We start from the raw sequence: 24,184 nt of genomic DNA, 5'->3' as shown, positions 1-24,184 counted from the left end.
TTAGAGTGAAAAAGAGCAATTGAAGTAAAAAAGAACACTAGGTACCTTTGTCTGTTTGTTTGCTTCCCCTACTTTTCTACACATCGATCCATAAACTAGACAAAGTGGAGTTTGGTCCTTATGGCATTCCCAATCCCACTGTCACCCCTCATAAGCTACATTTTTATACAACTGTCTTCGAGATTCATGGGTTCTGGGTTGTAGTTTAATAGTTTCAGGTATCCACCACCAGCTACCCCAATTCTTTAGAACCTAAAAAAGGTTGTCTAAAGTGTGCGTAAGAGTGCCCACCAGAGTGATCTCTCGGCTCGTTTTGGAATCTCTCTGCCACTGAAGCTTATTTCATTTCCTTTCACATCCCCCTTTTGGTCAAGAAGATGTTCTCCATCCCACGATGCCGGGTCTACATTCCTCCCCGGGAGTCATATTCCACGTTGCCAGGGAGATTCACTTCCCTGGGTGTCTGATCCCACGTAGGGGGGAGGGCAGTGATTTCACCTTTCAAGCTGGCTTAGCCAGAGAGAGAGGGCCACATCTGAGCAACAAAGAGGCATTCAGGAGGAGACTCTTAGGCACAAATACAGGGAGGCCTAGCCTCTCCTTTGCAGCAACCGTCTTCCCAAGGGTGAAACTTATGGTAGAGGGCTCAACCCATCAAACCACCAGTCCCCTATGTCTGTGGTCATGTTAGCAACCATGGAGGTGGGGTAGGCGAATACCCCTGCATTCTCCACAGGCTCCTCAAGGGGGCACTACATCGTTTTTTTTTGTTTGTTTGTTTGTTTTTTTCCTTGTTTGTCTTTTTTCTTTTTTTTTTTTTTAACTTTCCCTTCTTTTTTCAAATCAACTGTATGAAAAAAAAAGTTAAAAAGAAAACAAACATACAATAAAAGAACATTTCAAAGAGACCATAGCAAGGGAGTAAGAAAAAGACAACTAACCTAAGATAACTGCTTAACTTCCAACATGTTCCTACTTTACCCCAAGAAAGTTACATACTATAGCAACATTTCAGTGAACTTGTTCCTACTACATCCATCAGAAATTAACAGACCATAGTCATTTCTGGGCATCCCCAGAACGTTAAATAGCTTATCTGTTCTTCTTGGATTATTGTTCCCCCTTCCTTAATTGCTCTCTACTGCTAGATCCCCTACATTCTACATTATAAACCATTTGTTTTACATTTTTCAAAGTTCACATTAGTGGTAGCATATAATATTTCTCTTTTTGTGCCTGGCTTATTTCGCTCAGCATTATGTCTTCAAGGTTCATCCATGTTGTCATATGTTTCACCAGATCGTTCCTTCTTACTGCCGCGTAGTATTCCATCGTGTGTATATACCACATTTTATTTATCCACTCATCTGTTGATGGACATTTGGGTTGTTTCCATCTCTTGGCAATTGTGAATAATGCTGCTATGAACATTGGCGTGCAGATATCTGTTCGTGTCACTGCTTTCCGATCTTCCGGGTATATCCCGAGAAGTGCAATCGCTGGATCGAATGGTAGCTCTATCTCTAGTTTTCTAAGGAACTGCCAGACTGACTTCCAGAGTGGCTGAACCATTATACAGTCCCACCAACAATGAATAAGAGTTCCAATTTCTCCACATCCCCTCCAGCATTTGTAGTTTCCTGTTTGTTTAATGGCAGCCATTCTAACCGGTGTTAGATGGTATCTCATTGTGGTCTTAATTTGCATCTCTCTAATAGCTAGTGAAGCTGAACATTTTTTCATGTGTTTCTTGGCCATTTGTATTTCCTCTTCAGAGAACTGTCTTTTCATATCTTTTGCCCATTTTATAATTGGGCTGTCTGTACTATTGTCATTGAGTTGTAGGATTTCTTTGTATATGCAAGATATCAGTCTTTTGTCAGATACATGGTTTCCAAAAATTTTTTCCCATTGAGTTGGCTGCCTCTTTACCTTTTTGAGAAATTCCTTTGAGGTGCAGAAACTTCTAAGCTTGAGGAGTTCCCATTTATCTATTTTCTCTTTTGTTGCTTGTGCTTTGGGTGTAAAGTCTAGGAAGTGGCCTCCTAATACAAGGTCTTGAAGATGTTTTCCTACATTATCTTCTAGGAGTTTAATGGTACTTTCTTTTATATTGAGATCTTTGGTCCATTTTGAGTTAATTTTTGTGTAGGGGGTGAGGTAGGGGTCCTCTTTCATTCTTTTGGATATGGATATCCAACTCTCCCAGCCCCATTTGTTGAAAAGACCATTATGGCTCAGTTCGGTGACTTTGGGGGCCTTATCAAAGATCAGTCGGCCATAGATCTGAGGGTCTATCTCTGAATTCTCAATTCGATTCCATTGATCTATATGTCTATCTTTGTGCCAGTACCATGCTGTTTTGGCAACTGTGGCTTTATAATAAGCTTCAAAGTCAGGGAGTGTAAGTCCTCCCACTTCGTTTTTCTTTTTTAAAGTGTCTTTAGCAATTCGAGGCATCTTCCCTTTCCAAATAAATTTGATAACTAGCTTTTCCAAGTCTGCAAAGTAGGTTGTTGGAATTTTGATTGGGATTGCATTGAATCTGTAGATGAGTTTGGGTAGAATTGACATCTTAATGACATTTAGCCTTCCTATCCATGAACATGGAATATTTTTCCATCTTTTAAGGTCCCCTTCTATTTCTTTTAGTAGAGTTATGTAGTTTTCTTTGTATAGGTCTTTTACATCTTTGGTTAAGTTTATTCCTAGGTACTTGATTTTTTTAGTTGCTATTGAAAATGGTATCTTTTTCTTGAGTGTCTCTTCAGTTTGTTCATTTCTAGCATATAGAAACATTACTGACTTATGTGCATTAATCTTGTATCCCGCTACTTTGCTAAATTTGTTTATTAGCTCTAGTAGGTGTATCGTTGATTTCTCAGGGTTTTCTAGATATAAGATCATATCATCTGCAAACAATGACAGTTTTACTTCTTCTTTTCCAATTTGGATGCCTTTTATTTCTTTGTCTTGCCGGATTGCCCTGGCTAGCACTTCCAGCACAATGTTGAATAACAGTGGTGACAGCGGGCATCCTTGTCTTGTTCCTGATCTTAGAGGGAAGGCTTTCAGTCTCTCACCATTGAGTACTATGCTGGCTGTGGGTTTTTCATATATGCTCTTTATCATGTTGAGGAAGTTTCCTTCAATTCCTACCTTTTGAAGTGTTTTTATCAAAAAGGGATGTTGGATTTTGTCAAATGCTTTTTCAGCATCTATTGAGATGATCAATTGATTTTTCCCTTTCGAGTTTTTAATGTGTTGTAATACATTGATTGTTTTTCTTATGTTGAACCATCCTTGCATGCCTGGAATGAACCCCACTTGGTCATGGTGTATGATTTTTTTAATGTGTCTTTGGATTCGATTTGCAAGTATTTTGTTGAGGATTTTTGCATCTATATTCATTAGGGAGATTGGCCGGTAGTTTTCCTTTTTTGTAGCATCTTTGCCTGGTTTTGGTATTAGATTGATGTTAGCTTCATAAAATGAATTAGGTAGTGTTCCATTTTTTTCAATGTTTTGAAAGAGTTTGAGTAAGATTGGTGTCAGTTCTTTCTGGAAAGTTTGGTAGAATTCCCCTGTGAAGCCATCTGGCCCTGGGCATTTATTTGTGGGAAGATTTTTGATGACTGATTGGATCTCTTTGCTTGTGATGGGTTGGTTGAGGTCTTCTATTTCTTCTCTGGTCAGTCTAGGTTGTTCATATGTTTCCAGGAAATTGTCCATTTCTTCTACATTATCCAGTTTGTTGCCATACAGTTGTTCATAATATCCTCTTATAATTTTTTAATTTCTTCAGGATCTGCAGTTATGTCACCTTTTTCATTCATTATTTTGTTTATATGGGTCTTCTCTCTTTTTGATTTTGTCAGTCTAGCTAGGGGCTTGTCAATCTTGTTGATCTTCTCAAAGAACCAACTTTTGGTGATATTTATCCTCTCTATTGTTTTTTTGTTCTCTATGTCATTTATTTCTGCTTTAATCCTTGTTATTTCTTTTCTTGTACTTGGTTTAGGATTGGTTTGCTGTTCATTTTCTAGCTTCTTCAGTTGATCCATTAGTTCTTTGATTTTGGCTCTTTCTTCCTTTTTAATATATGCGTTTAGTGCTATAAATTTCCCCCTTAGCACTGCTTTTGCTGCATCCCATAGGTTTTGGTATGTTGTGTTCTCATTTTCATTCGTTTCTATATATTTAGCAATTTCTCTTGCTATTTCTTCTTTAACCCACTGATTGTTTAGGAGTGTGTTGTTTAACCTCCAGGTATTTGTGAATTTTCTAAGTCTCTGATGGTTATTGACTTCTAATTGTATTCCATTGTGGTCAGAGAATGTGCTTTGAATAATTTCAATCTTTTTAAATTTATTGAGGCTTGTTTTATGTCCCAGCATATGATCTATTCTGGAGAAAGTTCCGTGAGCACTAGAAAAGTATGTGTATCCTGTTGATTTGGGATGTAATGTCCTGTAGATATCTGTTAAATCTAATTCATTTATCAGATTGTTTAGGTTTTCAATTTCCTTATTGGTCTTCTGTCTGGTTGATCTATCTATAGGAGAGAGTGATGTGTTGAAGTCTCCCACAATTATTGTGGAAACATCAATTGCTTCCTTTAGTTTTGCCAGTGTTTCTCTCATGTATTTTGTGGCACCTTGATTGGGTGCATAGACATTTACGATTGTTATTTCTTCTTGCTGAATTGCCCCTTTTATTAGTATGTAGTGGCCTTCTTTGTCTCTCAAAACATCCCTGCATTTGAAGTCTATTTTATCTGAGATTAATATTGCTACACCTGCTTTCTTTTGGCTGTAGCTTGCATGAAATATTTTTTTCCATCCTTTCACTTTCAGTTTCTTTGTGTCCCTGTGTCTAAGATGAGTCTCTTGTATGCAACATATTGATGGTTCATTTTTTTTGATCCATTCTGCGAATCTATATCTTTTAATTGGGGAGTTTAATCCATTTACATTCAACGTTAAAACCGTGAAGGCATTTCTTGAATCGGCCATCTTATCCTTTGGATTATGTTTGCCATATTTTTCCCTCTCTCTATTAATATCCTTTATTGTACCCATACCGAATCTCTTTAGTACTGAACCTTTCTCCAAGTCTCTCTGTCCTGTCTTTGTTTGTCTGTCTGTAGGGCTCCCTTTAGTATCTCCAGTAGGGCAGGTCTCTTGTTAGCAAATTCTCTCAGCATTTCTTTGTCTGTGAAAAATTTAAGCTCTCCCTCAAATTTGAAGGAGAGCTTTGCTGGATAAAGTATTCTTGGCTGGAAATTCCTCTCACTCAGAATTTTAAATATATCGTGCCACTGCCTTCTCGCCTCCATGGTGGCTGCTGAGTAGTCACTACTTAGTCTTATGCTGTTTCCTTTGTATGTGGTGAATTGCTTTTCTCTTGCTGCTTTCAGAACTTGCTCCTTCTCTTCTATGTTTGACAGTGTGATCAGTATATGTCTCGGAGTGGGTTTTTTTGGATTTATTCTATTTGGAGTTCGCTGAGCATTTATGATTTGTGTATTTATGTTGTTTAGAAGATTTGGGAAGTTTTCCCCAACAATTTCTTTGAATACTCTTCCTAGACCTTTACCCTTTTCTTCCCCTTCTGGGACACCAATGAGTCTTATATTCGGACGTTTCATATTATCTATCATATCCCTGAGGTCCATTTCGAGTTTTTCAATTTTTTTCCCCATTCTTTCTTTTATGTTTTCATTTTCCATTCTGTCATCTTCCAGGTCACTGATTCGTTGTTCAACTTCCTCTAGTCTTGTACTATGAGTGTCCAGAATCTTTTTAATTTGGTCAACAGTTTCTTTAATTTCCATAAGATCATCCATTTTTTTATTTAGTCTTGCAATGTCTTCTTTATGCTCTTCTAGGGTCTTCTTGATTTCCTTCATATCCCGTACTAGGGTCTCATTGTTCATCTTTAGTTCTTTGAGTAGCTGCTCTAGGTGTGTCTCTTCTGGTCTTTTGATTTGGGTGCTTGGGCTTGGGTTATCCATATCGTCTGGTTTTTTCATATGCTTTATAATTTTCTGTTGTTTTTGGCCTCGTGGCATTTGCTGACCTTGATAGGGTTCTTTTAGGGTTTGTAGACCAGTTGAAGTCCTTATCTCTAATTTATCAGATCTACAGCTTCGTGGAGTACACTTTCTCTAACTAAGCAGCAGGTGGCGTCCACGAGCCACCTGTTCTCCACAAGCCAGATCTCCCCTGCTTAGCCTTTTTGGTGAGTGGGGGAGTGAGTCTTGTGGGGCCCAATTGGTGTCCCAAGCTTGCGTGTGTAGTTGGTGTTGCCTGCCCTGTATGTGGGGCGTGTTTCTGGGCAGTCGGGGAGGGGGGGTGGCCCTAACAATCAAATCTCCCTGATGATCCTAGAGTTTTAAAGCTACTGCAATAGTCTAATCCTTCAGTTCAGTCCTGCCACAGTTTGTCTCTGCCACTGACCCACAAGTCTTTGGTATTGGCGTATGGCTCCTGAGACTTGCAAGTGGGCCCCTCTTCCAGGCTGTGCACCCCGGGTCCTCTGTTGAGGGATGACTGTGCTATGTCGCAGGTGAGTGCCGTCCCCCCAGGGCAGTTCTGGGCTGCTGGGCTGTGTTGGGAGGCTCCCAGTCTGCTCAAATGATGGCTGAATGGGGCTCTGTTAATTCACACTGCTCCCCCTTCCCAGCTCTGGGACATTCAGCTGAGGTTGCAGGGAAGGCTAATGTCCACGCCCAGTTTTGTGGTGTGTGCCTGTTATTTGAAGCACTTCCGTCACACTGGGTTGTCTGGGGCAGCTCTGGGCTATGGGGCTGGCGATGGGCAGGAGTGTTTCCTGTCCACCAGGATGGTGGCTGTGAGCGGACACCCCCCTTTTCTTGGGAAGTTGTGTTGTTTAGTGAATTTTCTCAGCCACTGGATTATTGCCTTTTGTCTCAGAGCTCTCTTAGTTCTGCTCTTGACTTGACGTGCCCAAATTTCAATTCTTTGAAGCTTTCTGTATTGAGCTTCTTAGAGTAATTGTTTTAGAAAAAGCAAAAAGGATTTAAAAAAAAAAAAAAAACGGCCCTCCTCAGAGATCTAATGGGTTATTGAAATGCTAATAGACAAAGCAACCAGGGCCATTAAGGAAAAGTGCCCAGGGCAGAGAGATCAGCCTTGCTTCGGGATTTGCATATGCGCCTCAAGGCCTGATCTCCGCCCTTCCCCTTTCTGTGTTCACCAGAACTCCAAAAATCCTCTGCTTTTATTTTGGAGTTTTTCGTGTTGTTTTTTTTCTATGCCTGTCTCCTCTCTGCTGGGCTGGCTGCTCTCAGAGTCTCTGGTGTCTGGCCTCAGTCTATCTATGGTTGGAGTTTGAATCAGTAGAATGAGTTTCCGGTAAGAGCAGCCACTGCAATTCTCCCTTCTCCTTCCTGGAGCTGACAGCCCCTCCTCCCCCGGGACTGAGCCTGGCAGGGAGGGGCGCGGGTCCCCTGGCCGCAAAAACTTACAGATTTCGCTGATCTCAGCAGTTCCACGTTTTCATGAGTGTTGTATGAAGTATGCCCAAAGACAGATTGCTCTGTGGTGTCCAGTCCACGCAGTTCCTGGCTTTTTACCTACTTTCCTGGAGGAGTAACTAAAACATACAGCTCACCAGTCTGCCATCTTGCCCCGCCTCATTTTCATTGGTTTATAACTCATTACTGTTTGGTGCTCAGATTGTTCTAGATTTGGCTAGCGCTTTCAACCTGGTTTTTGCATCTTTAGGACATGACCCATCTTTTTTTGTTTTTCTTGAGCGCTTAGCTTCCTGGCATAAGATGTTCCAGGAATATCTTGTATCTCTGATCTGCCCCAGCCCTGGAATCAGCCATTTCTCCAAAGAGCCCTAGATTCTTTTAGAGATTGAGACTAAGATCTCAGTGCTAGTGTACTCACCGTTACTGGCATATCACTGCTTCTTGGCTTTTGAGAAGACAGAGATAGGAGTTACATACTATTCCCTTTTTCTCCCCTCCCCTTCCCTATTTTGTATTATTTGATCTGTTAACTTTTCGTTTTAATTCTAATAAAATACACCTAACATAAAATTTGCCATTGTTACCATTTTAAACTGTACAATTCAGTAGTGTTAAGTTCATTTACAATGGTTGTGGGGACCATAACCACTGTCTAATCCCAGAACTTTTTGTCACCCAAATAGAAACCTTGTACCCACTAAGTAGTCATTCCTCATTCCCTCCTATCCCCTGCCCCTAGCAACCACTCATCTGATTTTTGACTCAAGGATTTGCCTATTCTGGATATTTTATGTAAATGGAATCATATAATTTGTGGCCTTTCATATTTGACTTCTTTAAGTTAGCATGTTTTCAAGGTTCATCCACATAGCATGTATCAGTACTTCATTCCTTTTTATGGCTGAGTAATATTCCATTTGTGGATATACCGTTTTGTCTATATCCATTCATTTATTGATGGACATTTGAATTGTTTCCACTTTCTTGCTATTTTCAGTAGCGCTACTATGAACATTTATGTGAAAGCTTTTGTCTGAATAGCAGTTTTTAATTCTTTTGGGTAAATACCTAAGAGTAGAATTGCAAGGTCAAATGGCAGTTACACATCTAACTTATCAAGGAACCATCAGACTGTTTTCCAAAGCGGCTGCACCATTTTACATTCCCACCAGCAATGTTAAAATTTTTTGCATCCTTATCAACATTTACTATTTTCCATTATTGTTATTATTATGTCCATCATTATGGTTGTGAAGATGTATCTCATTATGGTTTTTCGTTTGAATTTGCCTAATAACTGATGTCTTTGAGCGTCTTTTCATGTGCTTGTTGTGTGTCTTTCGAGAAATGTTTATTCAAGTTCTTTGCCTATTTTTTAATTTAGTTTCTGTCTTTTTATAGTTGAATTGTAAGAGTTCATTATATATTCTGGACACTAGCCCCTTATCAGATATATGACTTACAAATATTTTCTCCCAAATATTTTTTATGATTTATTTTTTAACTTTTTTGATAGTGTCCTTTGCCCAAAAGTTTTGAATTTTGAGAGAGTCCAAGTTATATGTATTTTCTTTTGTTGCTTGTGCTTTTGGTATCATACTTAAGAAACCCATTTTGAAATCCAAAATCATGAACATTTGCCTTTATATTACCTTCTAAGAGTTTTTTACTTTTAGCTCTTAAATTTAGGCTTTTGGTCCATTTTTAATTCAATTTTTATATGGTATGGGGAGATGGTCCACCTTCATTATTTTACACATGGTATCCCATTGTCCCAGTATCACTTGTTAAAGAGACTGTTCTTCCCAATTGAATGGTCTTTGTATCCTTGTTGAAAATCAGTTGACTATAGATGTATGGATTTATTTCTGGAATCTAAATTCCCTTTCATTTATCTATATGCTTATTCTATATACTAGCATCATACTGTTTGTGTTACTGTAGCTCTGTTTAAGTTTTGAAATTAGAAAGTAGAGGCCTCCAGCTTCATTCATTCTCAAATTGTTTGCATTCCTTTTCGAATTTCATTCAAAATTCAGGTCCCTTGGATTCCTTTTGAATTTCAGAATTGGCTTTTCATTTCTACAAGAAAGAGATCATTGGGATTTTGTTAGGGATGTTACATTAAATCTGTGCATTCCTCTGGGGGGGGGTGGGTATCACCATCTTAATAATGTCTTCCATTATGTGAACACGGGATGTCTTTCCATTTATTTAGGTTTTCTTTGATTTCTTTCATCAGTGTTTTTTAATTTTGACTGTACAAGTCTTGTACCTCTTTGGTTCATTATTTTTCTTATGCATTTTATTCTTTTTGATACTATTGTAAATGGAACTGTTTATTTTATTTTTTAGTTGTTCAGTTGCTAGTGTATAGAAATACAATTACTGTTCTGTAGGTTGGTCTTAAATCCTCCAATCTGGCTGGAATTGTTTATTAGCTCTAATAGTTTTGTTGCGGATTTCTTAGGATTTTCTAAATGCAAGATCATGATTTCTATAAATAGAAATATTTTTATTTTTTCTTTTCCTATCTGGATGCCTTTTATTTTTATTTTTGTTTTACTGCCTTAGCTAGCATCTCCAGGACAATGTTGATTTGAAATGGCAAGAATGGAAATCCTTGTTATTACCTCATGAGAAAAGCTTCAGTTTTTCAGCATGAACTATGATATTAGCTATTGGTTTTTCAGATCCCCTTTATCAGGTTGAAGAAGTTATCTTCTATTCCTTTGGTTTTTTATTTTTTTTTTTTTTCATTAAAGGTGTTGGATATTTTCAGATGCTTTTTTTCTGCATCTTCATTATTTTTTCTTCATTCTCTTAATATACTATATTACATTGATTTAATTCAATATGCTGAACCAACCATGCATTCCTAGGATAAATCCTATTTGATCATGGTGTATAATCTTTTTTTGTTCTTCCTGGACCACTTTGCTAGTATTTTACTGAAGATTTCTTTGTATTCATAGGAGATATTGGTCTATAGTTTTCCTGTGACGTCTTTGTCTGGTATCAGGACAATAATGGCCGCACAGATTGAGTTGGGATGTTTTCCATCCTCTTAGTTTTTGGGAGAGTTTGTGAGGATTGGTGTTAATTCTTTTTAAAATGTTTGATAGAATTAACCGATAATGCCATCTGGTCTTGGGCTTTTTCTGTGAGAATTTTCATCTAGGTTATATAATTTGCTGGCATACAGTTGTTGTGTTATTATTCTCTTTATTTCTGTAACTGTGATAGTTATCCATTCCTGATTTTAGCACTTAGAGTCTTCTCTCTTTTTTTCTTCGTCCTACTAGGTAAAGGTGGAGCCTGTGGGAACAAAGGCCCAGGCACAACAGAAACTTTCAGCAAATGACCACTTTATTATTTACACAGTGCAAAGGATCCGAAAGAGTAGGAGAAGAGATCCCATTGTAGTCAGTCTCTGGGGGAGGCCAGCTGCTCAGGTCAGGGTTGGTTGGTGGCAGCTATACACACCCACTTTGCACCTGAAAGGAGAGGGAAATCTGTGTTGCCTGAGAGTAGGGTATTTATACAACCTCCAGGGGAGGGGGCCCTGCCACTGAAAGTTCCTGCCCTGCTATGCAGCTGGGGCTGCTTATTCCCATTTCAAGTTTAAAGTATGGTCAGGACATTCAATTAGACCTAATGTCTACGTCAGGCTATGGAATAGAAATATATTGAAACATCTACACACAACAGAAAAGGAGGTAGGGGTTGGTAGGGCTGGGAGATGGCTACTAAGTATATCTGTTAATTCACCAGCAACCAATTGTCAGTTTTTTTGTTCATCTTCTCAAAGAACCAACTTTAGTTTCAGTTGGGCTTTCTCTTGTTTTTCCCTTTATTTATTTCCACTGTAGTCTTCATTATTTCCTTTCTTCCTCAATTTGGCTTCACTTTGCTCTTCTTTCTCTGGTTTCTTAAGGTGGACAGTTAGGTTTTTATTTGAGATTTTTCTTTTTTAATATATGTCTTTAGAGCTATAAATTTCCTTTTAAGCACAGCTATACCTTTTATCTCATAATTTTAACATATTGTGTTTTTGTTTTTACTCATCTCTAAGTACTTTCTAATCTCCCTTTTGATTTCTTATATTTGACTGATTATTTAGGAGATTTTTTTTAAGTTTTCATGTATTTTCATTCTATTTTGGTCAGAGAACATACTTTGTGTGATTTCAGTCCTTTTAAGTTTATTGAGACTTGTTTTATGGCCTAACGTGTATCCTGGATTCACTGTGCACTTGGGTGAAGTATTCTATACATGTCTCTCAAATTTGGTTGATTTATACAATTGTTGAAGTCTTCTATTTCTATGTTGATCTTTTGTCTAGTTGTTCTATCCATTACTGGAAAGGAGATTGTTCTAGTTTGCTAATGCTGCCAGAATGCAAAACACCGAAAATAGATTGGCTTTTATAAAGGGGGTTTATTTGGTTACAAAGTTACAGTCTTCAGGCCATAAAGTGTCCAAGGTAAGTCATCAACAGTCAGGTACCTTCACTGGAGGATGGCCAATGGCATCTGGAAAACCTCTGTTAGCTGGGAAGGCACGTGCCTGGCATCTGCTCCAAGTTCTGGTTTCAAAATGGCTTTCTCCCAGGACGTTCCTCTCTAGGCTGCCGTTCCTCAAAAACATCACTCTTAGTTGCTCTTGGGGTGTTTGTCCTCTCTTAGCTTCTCTGGAGCAAGAGTCTGCTTTCAACGGCCGTCTTCAAATTGTCTGTCATTTGCAGCTCCTGTGCTTTCTTCAAAGTGTCCCTCTTGGCTGTAGCTCCTCTTCAAAACATCACTCACAGCTATACTGAGTTGCCTCTGCCCATCAGCTCATTTATATAGCTCCACTGATCAAGGCCCACCCTGAATGTGTGGGGCCACACCTCAATGGAAATATGTAATCAGAGTTATCACCTACAGTTGGGTGGGGCACATTCCAAGGAAACACTCAAAGAATTCCAATCTAATCAGCACTAAAATATCTGCCCCACAAGATTGCATCAAATATAATGATGTTTGGGGGACATAATACATTCAAACCAGCACAGGGATATTGAAGTTTCCAACTATTATTTTAATGTCTTCCTTTAATTCTATCAGTTTAGCATTTCTCTTATTGCTTATCAGACAACAACAAATTTCATTTGTTTTTCCTGTATCTGAAAATGTCCTTATTTGATCTTCATTTGTGAGTAATATTTTCAGTGGATATGGAATTCTGGGTAGACATATTTTTTTAACTGCTTAAAGATATTTTTCCAATGTTTCTTGTCCTCCATAATATCTCAGGGGAAGTCTATGATCATTGAAATTGTTGTTCCCCTGTGTATATTGTCTTATCTTATTTTTCTTGGCTTCTTCCAAGATAATCTCTTTATTTTTTGGTTTCCAGAGGTTTTACTATTATGTGTCTAAGTATGGTTCCCATTGGATTAATTCTGCTTAGACTTCACTGAACTTTGTATCTCTGTCTGTAAGTTTATGTTTTACCATAAGTGATTAGGTTTTATCTATTATTTCTTCAAAAATCATTTCTTCCCCATTTCTCCCTCTCCCTCTCCCTGTATGTTAGTTGTTTTTCAGTCTTTTCTCTCTCTCCTTCAGATTGATCTGTCATCATATTCACTAATTCTTTTCTCCCTCAACTCCATTCTTCCTAGCCCTTGCCCTTTCCCTCTCCCTTTTCGTCTCCCACTCCCACTTGAAATTTTCCCACTTGTCCTGGAGGCCCTGTGAATTGTTAGTTGTTTTTCAGTCTTTTCTCTCTCTCCTTCAGATTGATCTGTCATCATATTCACTATTCTTTTCTCCCTCAACTCCATTCTACTTTAAGTCTATTTAATGAATTTATTTAAGATATTTTTCAGTTTTAAATTTTTCATCTGGTTATTTTATATATTTACATACACAGGTCTTTATGCTGAGATTTCCCAGCTTTGCATGCATTACAAGTATATTTTCTGTTACCTCCCTGTGTATAGTTGTATTAGCTGCTTTAATAACCTTGTCTGGTAATTTCATCATCCTGAGGTTGGCATCTTGATTATTTTTTCCTCTTGAGAATGTGTCACTTTTCTTGGCTCCCCTTACAGTCAATAATTTGGATTGTATTCTGGACGTTATGAATGTTGTGTGATATAGATTCTGTCATATTGCCTAGAGTATTGATATTTTTATTTTAGCAAGCAATTAACTTAATTAGACTGAAAATACCCAGTGTCACATCTGAAGTAGGCATAGTTTAGTTTAGAATGGTTCAATTCTTTAAGCCTTAGCTTCAAGCTACTTTCAATTTGCTTCATGTGTGTGTAGTTCAGAGTTCAGACTGAGACTTGAGCTAAGTTTATACACAATTTAGGGTTCCCCTCTAGGAGCCAGAAAGACAGCAGGTGAAGCAGCGGGTGATGATTCTTAAATGAGACTTGACAATCAAAATGATTCCTAGATCCATGGGCTGCAGAATGGATGTTGTGTTAGCACACATGAAGACAACATTCATTCATTAAACATTTTCCTTGGGTGACCAGGTGCATTGTTAATGAACAGTTATGCTTTGAAAGGTATCTTTTTTTTTTTTTCAGAGGAGTAGGTCTCAACAGTGGACTTAAAATATTCTGTAAACCATTTTGTGCTGTCATCCAGGCTTTGTTATTCCATTTATAGAGCACCAGCAGAATAGATTTAGCATAATTCTTAGGGGCCCTAGGATTTTCAGAATAGTCAATGAACATGGGCGTCAACTTAGAGTCACCCTGTCCTTTGAAGCTTTGAAGCCAGGCATTGACTTCTCCCTAGCTGTAAAAGTTCTAGGTGGCATCTTCTTCTGATAGAAGGCTGTTTCAGCTACATTGTTTAGTGTAGCCACTTTATAGACCTTCTGGATAATTTTCTGCAGCGTCTGCATCATCACCTGCTGCTTCACCTTGCACTTTTATATTATGGAGATGACTTCTTTCCTTAAACCTCATGAACCATCCCTTGCTAGCTTCAGACTTTTCTGCTGTTTCCTCACCTCTCTCAGCCTTCATAGAACTGAAGAGAGTTAGGGCCTTGCTCTGAATTAAACTTTGGCTTAAGGGAATGTTGTGGCTGGTTTGATCCTCTATCCATTACACTAAAACTTTCTCCATATTAGCAATAAAGTTGTTTCACTTTATCTTTCATTTGTTCATTGGAGTAGCACTTTTAATTTCCTTCAAGAACTTTTCTTTTGCATTCACAACTTGGCTAACTGGCACAAAAGGCCTAGCTCTTGGTCTTTCTTGGCTTTTGACCTGCCTTCCTCGTGAAGCTTAGTCATTTCTAGCTTTAAAATGAGAGTCATGTGACTCTTCCTTATACTTGAACACTTAGAGGCCATTGTAGGGTTATAGTTGGCCTAATTTCAATATTGTTGTGTCTTAGGAGGCCCAAGGAAAAGGAGAGTGACCGGTTGGTGGATCAGTCAGAATACACACAACGTTTATCAATTAAATTCACTGTATTATATGGGTGTGGTTCATGGCACCCAAAAACAATTACAGTAGTTACATCAAAGATCAGAGGTAACTATAACAGACATAATAATAATGAAAAAGTTTGATATATTACATTTGCCAAAATGGAACACAGAGACATGAGGTGAATACATACTTTTGGAAAAATAGAGTCACAAGGTTGCCACAAACCTTCAATTTCGGGGGGGGGGGGGTGGACATTATCTGCAAAGCACAGTAAAGCAAGGTTTGTCTGTATCTTAGACTTTTTACTATGCACATAAAAAATGCATACATAAACATTTGTTTATATATGCATCCATGCAAGTGAGTAGATTTTATTTTTTTAGTGGGATGCATACATATCCCTTTAGTTCATAGTATACTGTAGAACATCTTTCCATATTTGCCTAGACATATGTCCTATTTTTTAACGTATATAGAACATTCTTTTGTAATAGATGTCCTCTAATTTGTGAAAGTAATCTCTTGTTGACAGTTTTATTTTTTCTTTCCTTCTTTATTTTTCTTTGCAATTAGTATTCCATTGAGTCTCAGTGTGCATGTTTGTTTTTGTAGTTGTGTAAGTATTTACTTGGATTTAAATCCCCAAAAGTGGACTTATGAGTTCAAAGTGTATGAATATTTACATTTTTTAAATAGATATTACCAAATTACTTTCTGAAAAGATTGTACCAATTTTCATTCTTACTAGTAAAAGGCCTATTTTCCAATATCTTTATTCATAAAATGTCTTATTAGTCTTTTTAATCTTTCCTAATATCTAGGTGAAAAATAATGTTTTCAGTTGCATTTCCCTGATTTTTAGAGAGCTTGAACTTTCTTAGTAGAATTTAGAGGTGAATACCAAGCCAACTTTTATTTCATATAGCATTTGTCTATTCTTTTTTTGTTAAGTGTGTATTTAGGGAAGCTGTTCATGTTTTCTTTTGAAAATGTGAACATTAAATGCATAAGGTCACTAGGTGTCACTAGAACCACATTTTGTTGAGTTATTTCTGGAAGTGTTCAGACAATAGCAACTGATAAATTCTGTCATTTTCTTTGGACAGTAGACATTTTTATATTGAAGCAAGAAGAAATAGAGGTGAAAGATCAGCTTGGTTCTCTTCTCTAAGTTCTGTTGAAGAAAGTTGATCATAAATTAAATTTTTTTTATATAATCAAACCACAGAAGAGTTGGAAATATAGTTTCTAAGCTTTTTTCCTTAACCATTTGAAAGTTACTGGCTAGATGCCGCATCACCCCCCACATTTAGAATTTCCTACAAACAGGACATTTTCTTGCATAACTGCAATATAGACACCAACATGAGGAAACTGACATTGGTATTTTTCTATCACCTGATCCTCAGACTCCATTCTAGTTTCACCAGTTGTTTCAATAATATATTTTATAGTAAAGGATCCACTTCAGAAATAACATGTGTGTATTTGACATGTCTCAATAATCTTTCTTATTCTGGAGGCACTCCTCAGTTTTTCTTTGACTTTCATGACTTTGATACTTTTGAAAATTACAAATCATTTATTAAGTTAAAATGTCCCTCAACTTGCAGTTGTTTGATGTTTCCTCATATTACTATGCTTATGCATTTTTGCAGGAGTGTCATGGAAGAGATGATGTATTCTTACTGAATCCTCTGAGGTAGTACACAGTTTCAATTTGTGGTGGTGCTGATGATGTTCAATTTCATTACCTACTTATGATGGTGTCTGCCAGGCTTCCATACTGTTAATATTCCATCCTTTGTAATTAATAGATTTAGATTTACTAATGTAGACATAAGCCTTTCCATTTTTATAACTCCCTTCTCAGTGAGAAACCTGGCTTACATTATGCTTTATATATTAAAGGAAGATTAATCAAATTGTACGTAGCCATCCTCTCGTTTCCACTGCCATGCCCTTCTCTGCACAGATCCTCTCCTTGCACCCTCAGGCTCTGACTCCCTATTCCATGCCAGTCTTCCTCACCATGTAGTTGTCCTCCTCACCCTGACTGGACTGTGACATCCCACACTGTCCCACATCCCTTCCCCTGCATGATGCCTTCCTTATCCAACTTGGGCTCTGACACCCTATGTAGGCTGCCCCTCAGTGGGGATGTTCTCTTCACTCTGTTCAGGCTCCCCCCAAGTGGATGCACTCCTCATCTGCTCAAGCCCTGACTACTTAACCCTGGATGACCCTTTTATAAATATGCCTCCTTATGCTGCTCAGTGCTCTGACATTTTGCAGGAGGCTGCCCTCTTGCATAGACCCTCTCCTTATACTCTTTTCCCCCTCCTGTGCAATACTGTCTTCACCCTGCTTGGTCTCTGACACTGCACTATGGGAAGCTTACCTTCTTACCTTCTTTGAGCTATGGCACCCTACTTTGTGCTCCTGCCACTAAACCCTCCCATATACAAACACATTGCAGATGTCTACCTTCTTTGCCCCACCTAAGTAGCTTTAAGACTGAATTGTTGAAAGGGAAAGGGCATGCAGGGAGAGATCAGATTTACTTTTATTACCTACTTATAAAAACATAGTGAGTAAATTTAGGGGGGGATTACCAGAGTTGTAGGAATTGGGATCACAAGAGTTCAAATTTTGTCTTCTTATACTTTTCAAGTTTGTTAAGCCTATTCTTGATTAAAAGATTAAAAGCTGTTGTGATTTAAAAGGAAAAGTGTGTTTTAAAACTACCAGTGAGATTTTTCTGTTTTTAGCAAGCTTTCAGTGTTCCTGCTTTGGTTAAAAACAAAACAAAGCAATACACAAAATATCTACTGTTAAAGAAGTAAAAAGGCATATTCCCTGTCTCAATAGCATAGTTTTATTGAGAAGACAAGCATAATGTTCATGAATCACTTAGTAAATAATATCAGAGTAATGGTTTTCTTAATGCTTTAGAGCAGTAGCACTCAAAGTATGATTCAGGGACCTCTAAGGGTCCCTGAGACTCATAAAGGGGGTCAGCAAAGTTGAAACTATTTCTTAATAGTACCAAGATATCATTTACCTTTTATTCTCTTGCAAGAGTATAGTAAGTTTTTCAGAAGCCATATGACATATATTGTCACAACATGTTGAACGCTGAAGCAGATAACAGAATCTAGGTATTTATTGTCAGATATTAAAGTGATTCGTAAAACTGTATAGCCATGCCACTTTTCCAGTAACTTTTTTTTTTTTTTTCTGTTTTGGAAGATGTAGTTCTTTTTTGTAAAAGCTGTTATTTATGTTAATATGTAATGGGCTTGTTATTTTTAAAAGAATCTAAACATACTTTTTAAGTTTTTCTTTTTTTATTTTTTGCTTACAATAAATGCCGATAAATATAAAAGCTTAAAAAAGCTTTTTGAAGTCTTCAGAATTTTTAAGTGTGTAGAGGAATTTTGAGACCCAAAAGTTTGATAACCACTGGGTTAAAGATTAGTTTATATTAGTGATTTCCAACCTATACATTGTCCCCACCCTCTCACCACCCCAAATATGATTTCTTACTGTTGTCTTGCTTTGTGCTATCTGCACATATACCCTTTTCTCATTTATCACCTTGTGGAGATCCTCCAAAGTGTCTTTTTCTATTTTATTTTTTTAAAAGGTTCTTATCCTTTAGAAGGTTAGGTATCTTAGCATTGCCCTAGATAATGAAAACTAGAGTTTTTGAGTAGGTAGTAAAGGCAAGGTGAATTTGACAGGCTTTTAAATAAGTAAAAGTGGGACTGGGTTTCAAATAATGAACAAGATTTGAATGACTTCAACTTTCTAAAGGTGCTTTTCTTGCCAGTTAATGATATGTCCTAAGGATGGATATTGAGATTGTTGAGAATTTTGCTATTTTAAATATGTGAAAAAATACCATTTCAGCATTAGAAGTGTGCTTTGCTCTCATGTCTCTCTCCCTCGCCTCAAGAGCTATTCACTATCAGACAGCAGTTGGGAAATAGAAAACGCAAAATCACTTTCCCACTCCGAGCTGCGGTGTATCTGAATTTCAAATACTGGCCCAAATACTCTGGGTTTAAAGTCTTATTTCATTCCTGAAAGAAAAATTTATGATGGGGCAAGGCATGTTGATTAGGATTTGATAAGTTATTAAAGGAAGTTTCACCAAACCAGTACAAATGTCCCTTTTTTATTGCTTCAGAATAAAATTCAGGATGGGTTTAGTAAGCCTTTTAACAGCAAGCCCAAAGGCCCTGCAGCAGGCTTGTTAGGTTTGAGGAACACCGCGGCCGTAGAAGTGACTAAAGCAGAGTATTGGAGGGGTAACCTAGTAGGAAATGTGAACCTGCATGAACCTGTGGGACAGTTCTCAGACTAATTTTCCAATACTTAGTGCAAGTGTTAATCAGGAAATGTATTGCCTGTGTGGTTGCTTTGTGGAAAATTTGTGTGTGTCCCCAAGGTATATATCCTCTAGTTTGAAAATCACTGAGAAAGATTGGACATAATGTGATTCCTATGGTGAAGGTATAGGAAATTAGCCACTGAGGCTGAGCTGTAGTTACATTAGCATATAAAAAGGCAAGAAAAAGCTGTTTGGCTTTTAATGCATGCATAAGGAAAAGAAGGGAGGGATGATGAACTTTAGAATGATTCATTGATGTCCTTACCTTTCTTTAAGGCCTAGTTCAAATGCTGCCTCTTCTGTGAAAGGTTTCTAAGGAAGTAGCATGGTCTACTGAAAAGATACAGGCTCTGGAGCCAGATAGGCTGGAACATAATTTCAGACTCTGGTGTCTAGCTCTGTAGACATGAACAATTTACTTAACCTTTGGGCCCTGGTTTCCTCATTTAAAACATAAACCTGAGTGTCAAGGCTATTAAGGTGCCTGGAACACAATAGGTGTTCCACTCTGAAACCCCCAGTTTAAATAAATCTTTGCTTTCTCTGTGCTCACAGAGCAGTATTATCTGAACATCTGTGACTCCCTTCTTGCATTTTTCCTTATAGGGAGTTATGTGACTTTGACTCTTTATGATTATATACTTGAAGGTTGGAGCCTTCAAAAAGATGTCGTTCATTTTTTTTATATCCTCATGGACATAAGTCACCCCCTTCTGCATGGAAGATTAATACAGTTTTGCTGAACTGACTTGTTGACTGGGTATAAGAAATAAGGTGGTGACATAGGCAGTTTGGTCTCAGAATAGTGAATAAGCAGCATGGTTGGTCCAGATAAAGTAGAGGGGTTGGTACATGGAAAAGCAGTTGTCCTGAGGATAGAATGAGAGTTGGGTGGTCAGTCCCTAATAGATTTGCAGTGGGAAGTACTGTGGATAATTAGCTTTCCAGGAAGAAAGAGTTCATCAGGCAGAGTGGATCCCAGGTAAGACTTCCCACAGGAAAGGATAAAATGTGCTTCTTTTATTTCCTTTGGCTCTGAAGTAGCAGCAATTAGAAAGTGAAGGTCAAAAAGTTGGTTCCGCTTCTAGGAGCATCCTTGAAACACTTTTCTTCTTGACCACTAGATAGGGAGATGATGTTATTATTTTACATTTCTGAAGAAGAATAGAAATCCAGTTGATATTTGTTTATTCAATAAACTTTGAGCATCTACTAAATGTGGGTTTTAATGTAGTCACTTCAAGATTTTACTAAGTTTGCACACAAGATATTTGCATACATAGAATACGATTACCAGCATGAAGTGTCATTTATTTCTTCATTGGGAAAAATAGTAGTTAAACCCAAGTAGATTGAATTCAGGGAGTATGCCTTTATGCATCTTTCCATCTTATCACTTGATCGATAAATTGTTGGGAGGCTATTCCCAAAGAGGAAAGAACGTATCTTCTACAACTATGTTCCCTGTGTCAGGCACACATTTTACTGGATTGAATCAAGCCATTCCAAAAACTGTTTACTAGTAAAGGGTATTTACTAGTTTTGTAAACTTTTGCAAATGATCTTCTATGAGCTTCAATTTCCTCAGTTCTAAAATAGATGAGAATTATAATACCCAGTTTGCTTGGTGTGAGGTTTCTAATGAGCTGGCATTAGTAAGAACTTCTTAAACTTTATTTTAATAATAACTAATATTAAATATATTGTAATGATATTATTCTAGTTCTGCTCAGCTGTGTCTTTGATTCAAATGCTTCCCAGCAACTTTTTTTTTTTTTTTTTTTTTTTTTGCTATTTTGTTACTTTTAACAGTGGTAAATAACATTTTGCTTGAGTAAGAAGAAGCTGGGTAAACACTACTCAGAGTAAAAGTTGATAATTAAAGGACCTTTTTAAAAAGAGGCACACCTGAGAAACATTTCTCTCCTGATTCTCTAATATCTTTTCTGCCCATTTCTCATCTCTATTATTAGATCCATTATTCTGCTCATCCCTTAATTGTAGGCCTTCTACAGGCTTAGGTGATTACTTTGTTTTTTTTAAATTATCTTTACAAAAATATAACTTACATAAAATAAAATGTACCCATTTTACGTGTAGAGTTCTTTAAGTTTTGACAAATGTACATACCATTACTGCAATTTTCATCACTCCCAAAACTTCCATTGTATCCTTTTGTATTCATCATCCCTGCCCCCACCCCAAGACAATCACTGATCTGATTTCCATCAATATAGATTAGCTTTGCCTATTCTAGAATTTCATTTGAGTAGAGTCATCCAATATTTACTCTTTTCATACTTAACATGGTACTTTTGAGAGTTATCCAATTTGCATATAGTTCCATTATCCTTTTATAGTTGAGTTTTCATTACCTGAAATCTTTTTTTGTCACTCATCTCCTGACTCCCATTCATTCAGTTCATACCAGCTGATGTATATTTTCCCAAAAATATCATGCTGTTCACTTTTCTGTGTTTTTGCCTGTGCTTTTCTTCCAGTTGGAAAATCTTCCTTCTCCCAAATATGCTTCCTTATCACAATTCCAGTCTAGTGATTGCCTCCAGTCTAAAACTTTTACTGATTTCTTTAGTATCAGTTATATGTTTTTTGGATTTTGGCTCCTGCTGTACCTTGTTGTTCTTCTATTACTGCACTGTATACTTTTTTTTTTTTTTTTTTACAGTTTTGCAGATTCCCTCCCCACCACCACCTGACCCCCACTTAAAAGAAGTCAGCTGAATTCTCATATATGCTTCTGCATTCAATCTATTGTGATAGTACATGCCATTTAGTTTCTGAAAAACTCTACTGTATACTCATGAGAGAATGAGAAATGAAAAAGGCAAATAACATCTATGTATTGTTATAAAAATAGGTTTGACCCTGCACAACCCTAAAAGGGCCTCAGGGTCCCCAGGTGTCTTATAACCACACTTTGAGATTGCTGTCATTGATAACTACTATTGTCAGTTTAGTGTGTAATCTTTCAGACTTCTTTAAAACTGAGAAATCCTTTAGCATATTATATATACCATACTATACCATACAAACACAACATGTACACTTGCACCCCCCACACACATACAGATGTATGTATTTCTGAAACTTCCTTTTCATTCTTAATGTATTTCAGAGAGCTGTCCATATCAATATGGATATGTTTGCCCTATTCTTTTTTATTGCACTGTATTTTAATTATTTTTTCAAAAACCTTTTACATTTTACATTTTAGATTTTGAGCTGTAATAGTCTTATTAAATGATTGCTGGAGATGTCATTATAGGCCATATTATAGAAGGACTTAACAGACATGTGAGATTATTTTGTAAAAATGGGAGTTACTGAAGGTTTTTGAGCTAGGTTGGGGGAATGAAAGTTTTAAGATTAATATTTCAATAATATGGATTAATTAGTAGAGGAAAAACTATAGAAGAGGAAATCATTTATAAAATCATAATCTTTTAGATTTGGGTTAATGAATGCTTAGAACAAGATAATGGTGGAGGAAATCCAAAGATCAGAAGGGATGTGAATGATACTGTGAAAGGAGAAATGACAGGATGTGATAGGTTGATTATGGAAGGAGAGGTTATAGTGAACTTAGTAACTGAGGTTTCATACTTAGCCCTCTGACATGACAGTAGCTCATTGACAGAGATAGACAAGAAGGAGAACCCAATATAGAAGAGCACGTATAATCTCTGACCTTGGTTTTTTTTAGTTTCCATTTTATGGCTTGTTTACTTTTAAATTATGCATTTAATAGTGCCATGAATTGATAATTTTTGTGTTACAAGTCTAAAATTGTCACATTGAAATTATACTTTTACCTGCCTCTCACTTCTAATACTTAAAACTAACCTTATAGAGAAGGTTTTGGAAAGTTACATTGACATTGACTTTTGTATTAGATAATACAAATAGAAATGTCTATAAAAATGACTAATGCACAGATCTTTTAAATTGCTGATACATGTGAAGAATTAATGCTGTGTGAACATAACAGAAACAAATATTCATTAAACTACTTCATTTTAATCATACAGATGCAGGACAGCTGGAGTACATGTTGATGAATCATTATTCCCTGCAGCTAATACAAATGAACAATTACCACGCCTAATTAAAAAAAAAGTAAGTATGTGATTTCAGTATAGGTAATGGCAATTATGAATTTATTCTTTCATAATCTTTTTATTCCTAGAAAATGAAACTTTTAGAAATATATTCAAGAGTTGTTTTAAATATGCTGTTGATATTGTTCCTGTTTCACCTAACATTTTTTTTGGTGAATTATAGAGATTATTTTATCCTATGAATGCTCTGATGTAATTTGTGGGAAATGGAAGAGAGTGTGGTTGGCCAAGGGAAAACTAAAAATTGGTAACATCCCAGCAAACATTCAGGTGCTGTAGTAATTCAGAACTTTGTTACATCTGTAGTAAAATGGCTTTGTTCTGTTTAACTGAAAATCCCAAAGTCTGAAGTAGATTCATCTAAGTTGTACAAAGTTATTACAGAAAATCTGCTTTACAAATTATAAAGATACTGCTTTCGTTTGAAGTTGAATTCACATTTGAACTACAACCTTTTCAGTTTTTAGTGTATTTCTTTATTTGAGAGTAAACTTGGTTACTAGGAAACATCAGTAAGTTACTTTGTTTTCGGATGAGAATCCTTGGTAGAGAGATTTGAAGACTTTCTGAAAACTCAATTAGGCAGACGAGAACTGTACATTTTCTGTAGATTAAAATAGAAAAAGCTATGAACTTCTCCAACTATTTTGAAAATAGTAAATCATATATCTCTGTTACATTTCATCTCAGGC

At 36.9% G+C, this 24,184-nt stretch overlaps 1 protein-coding gene across 1 annotated transcript in view; it reads left to right on the top strand.

Moving 5' to 3' along the window:
* Positions 1-24,184, top strand: part of MCPH1 (microcephalin 1) — a 320,845-nt gene that overhangs the window by 28,335 nt on the left and 268,326 nt on the right. Inside the window, 1 exon segment of the mRNA XM_037812573.1 lies at positions 23,403-23,490. Coding sequence (XP_037668501.1) covers positions 23,403-23,490 — 88 coding nt within the window.

This window comes from Choloepus didactylus, chromosome 20 (assembly GCF_015220235.1).
Source record: "Choloepus didactylus isolate mChoDid1 chromosome 20, mChoDid1.pri, whole genome shotgun sequence".
Classification (NCBI taxonomy): domain Eukaryota; kingdom Metazoa; phylum Chordata; class Mammalia; order Pilosa; family Megalonychidae; genus Choloepus; species Choloepus didactylus.
Note: the sequence above shows the minus strand (reverse complement) of the source record. Positions and strands in the feature narration are given on the sequence as shown.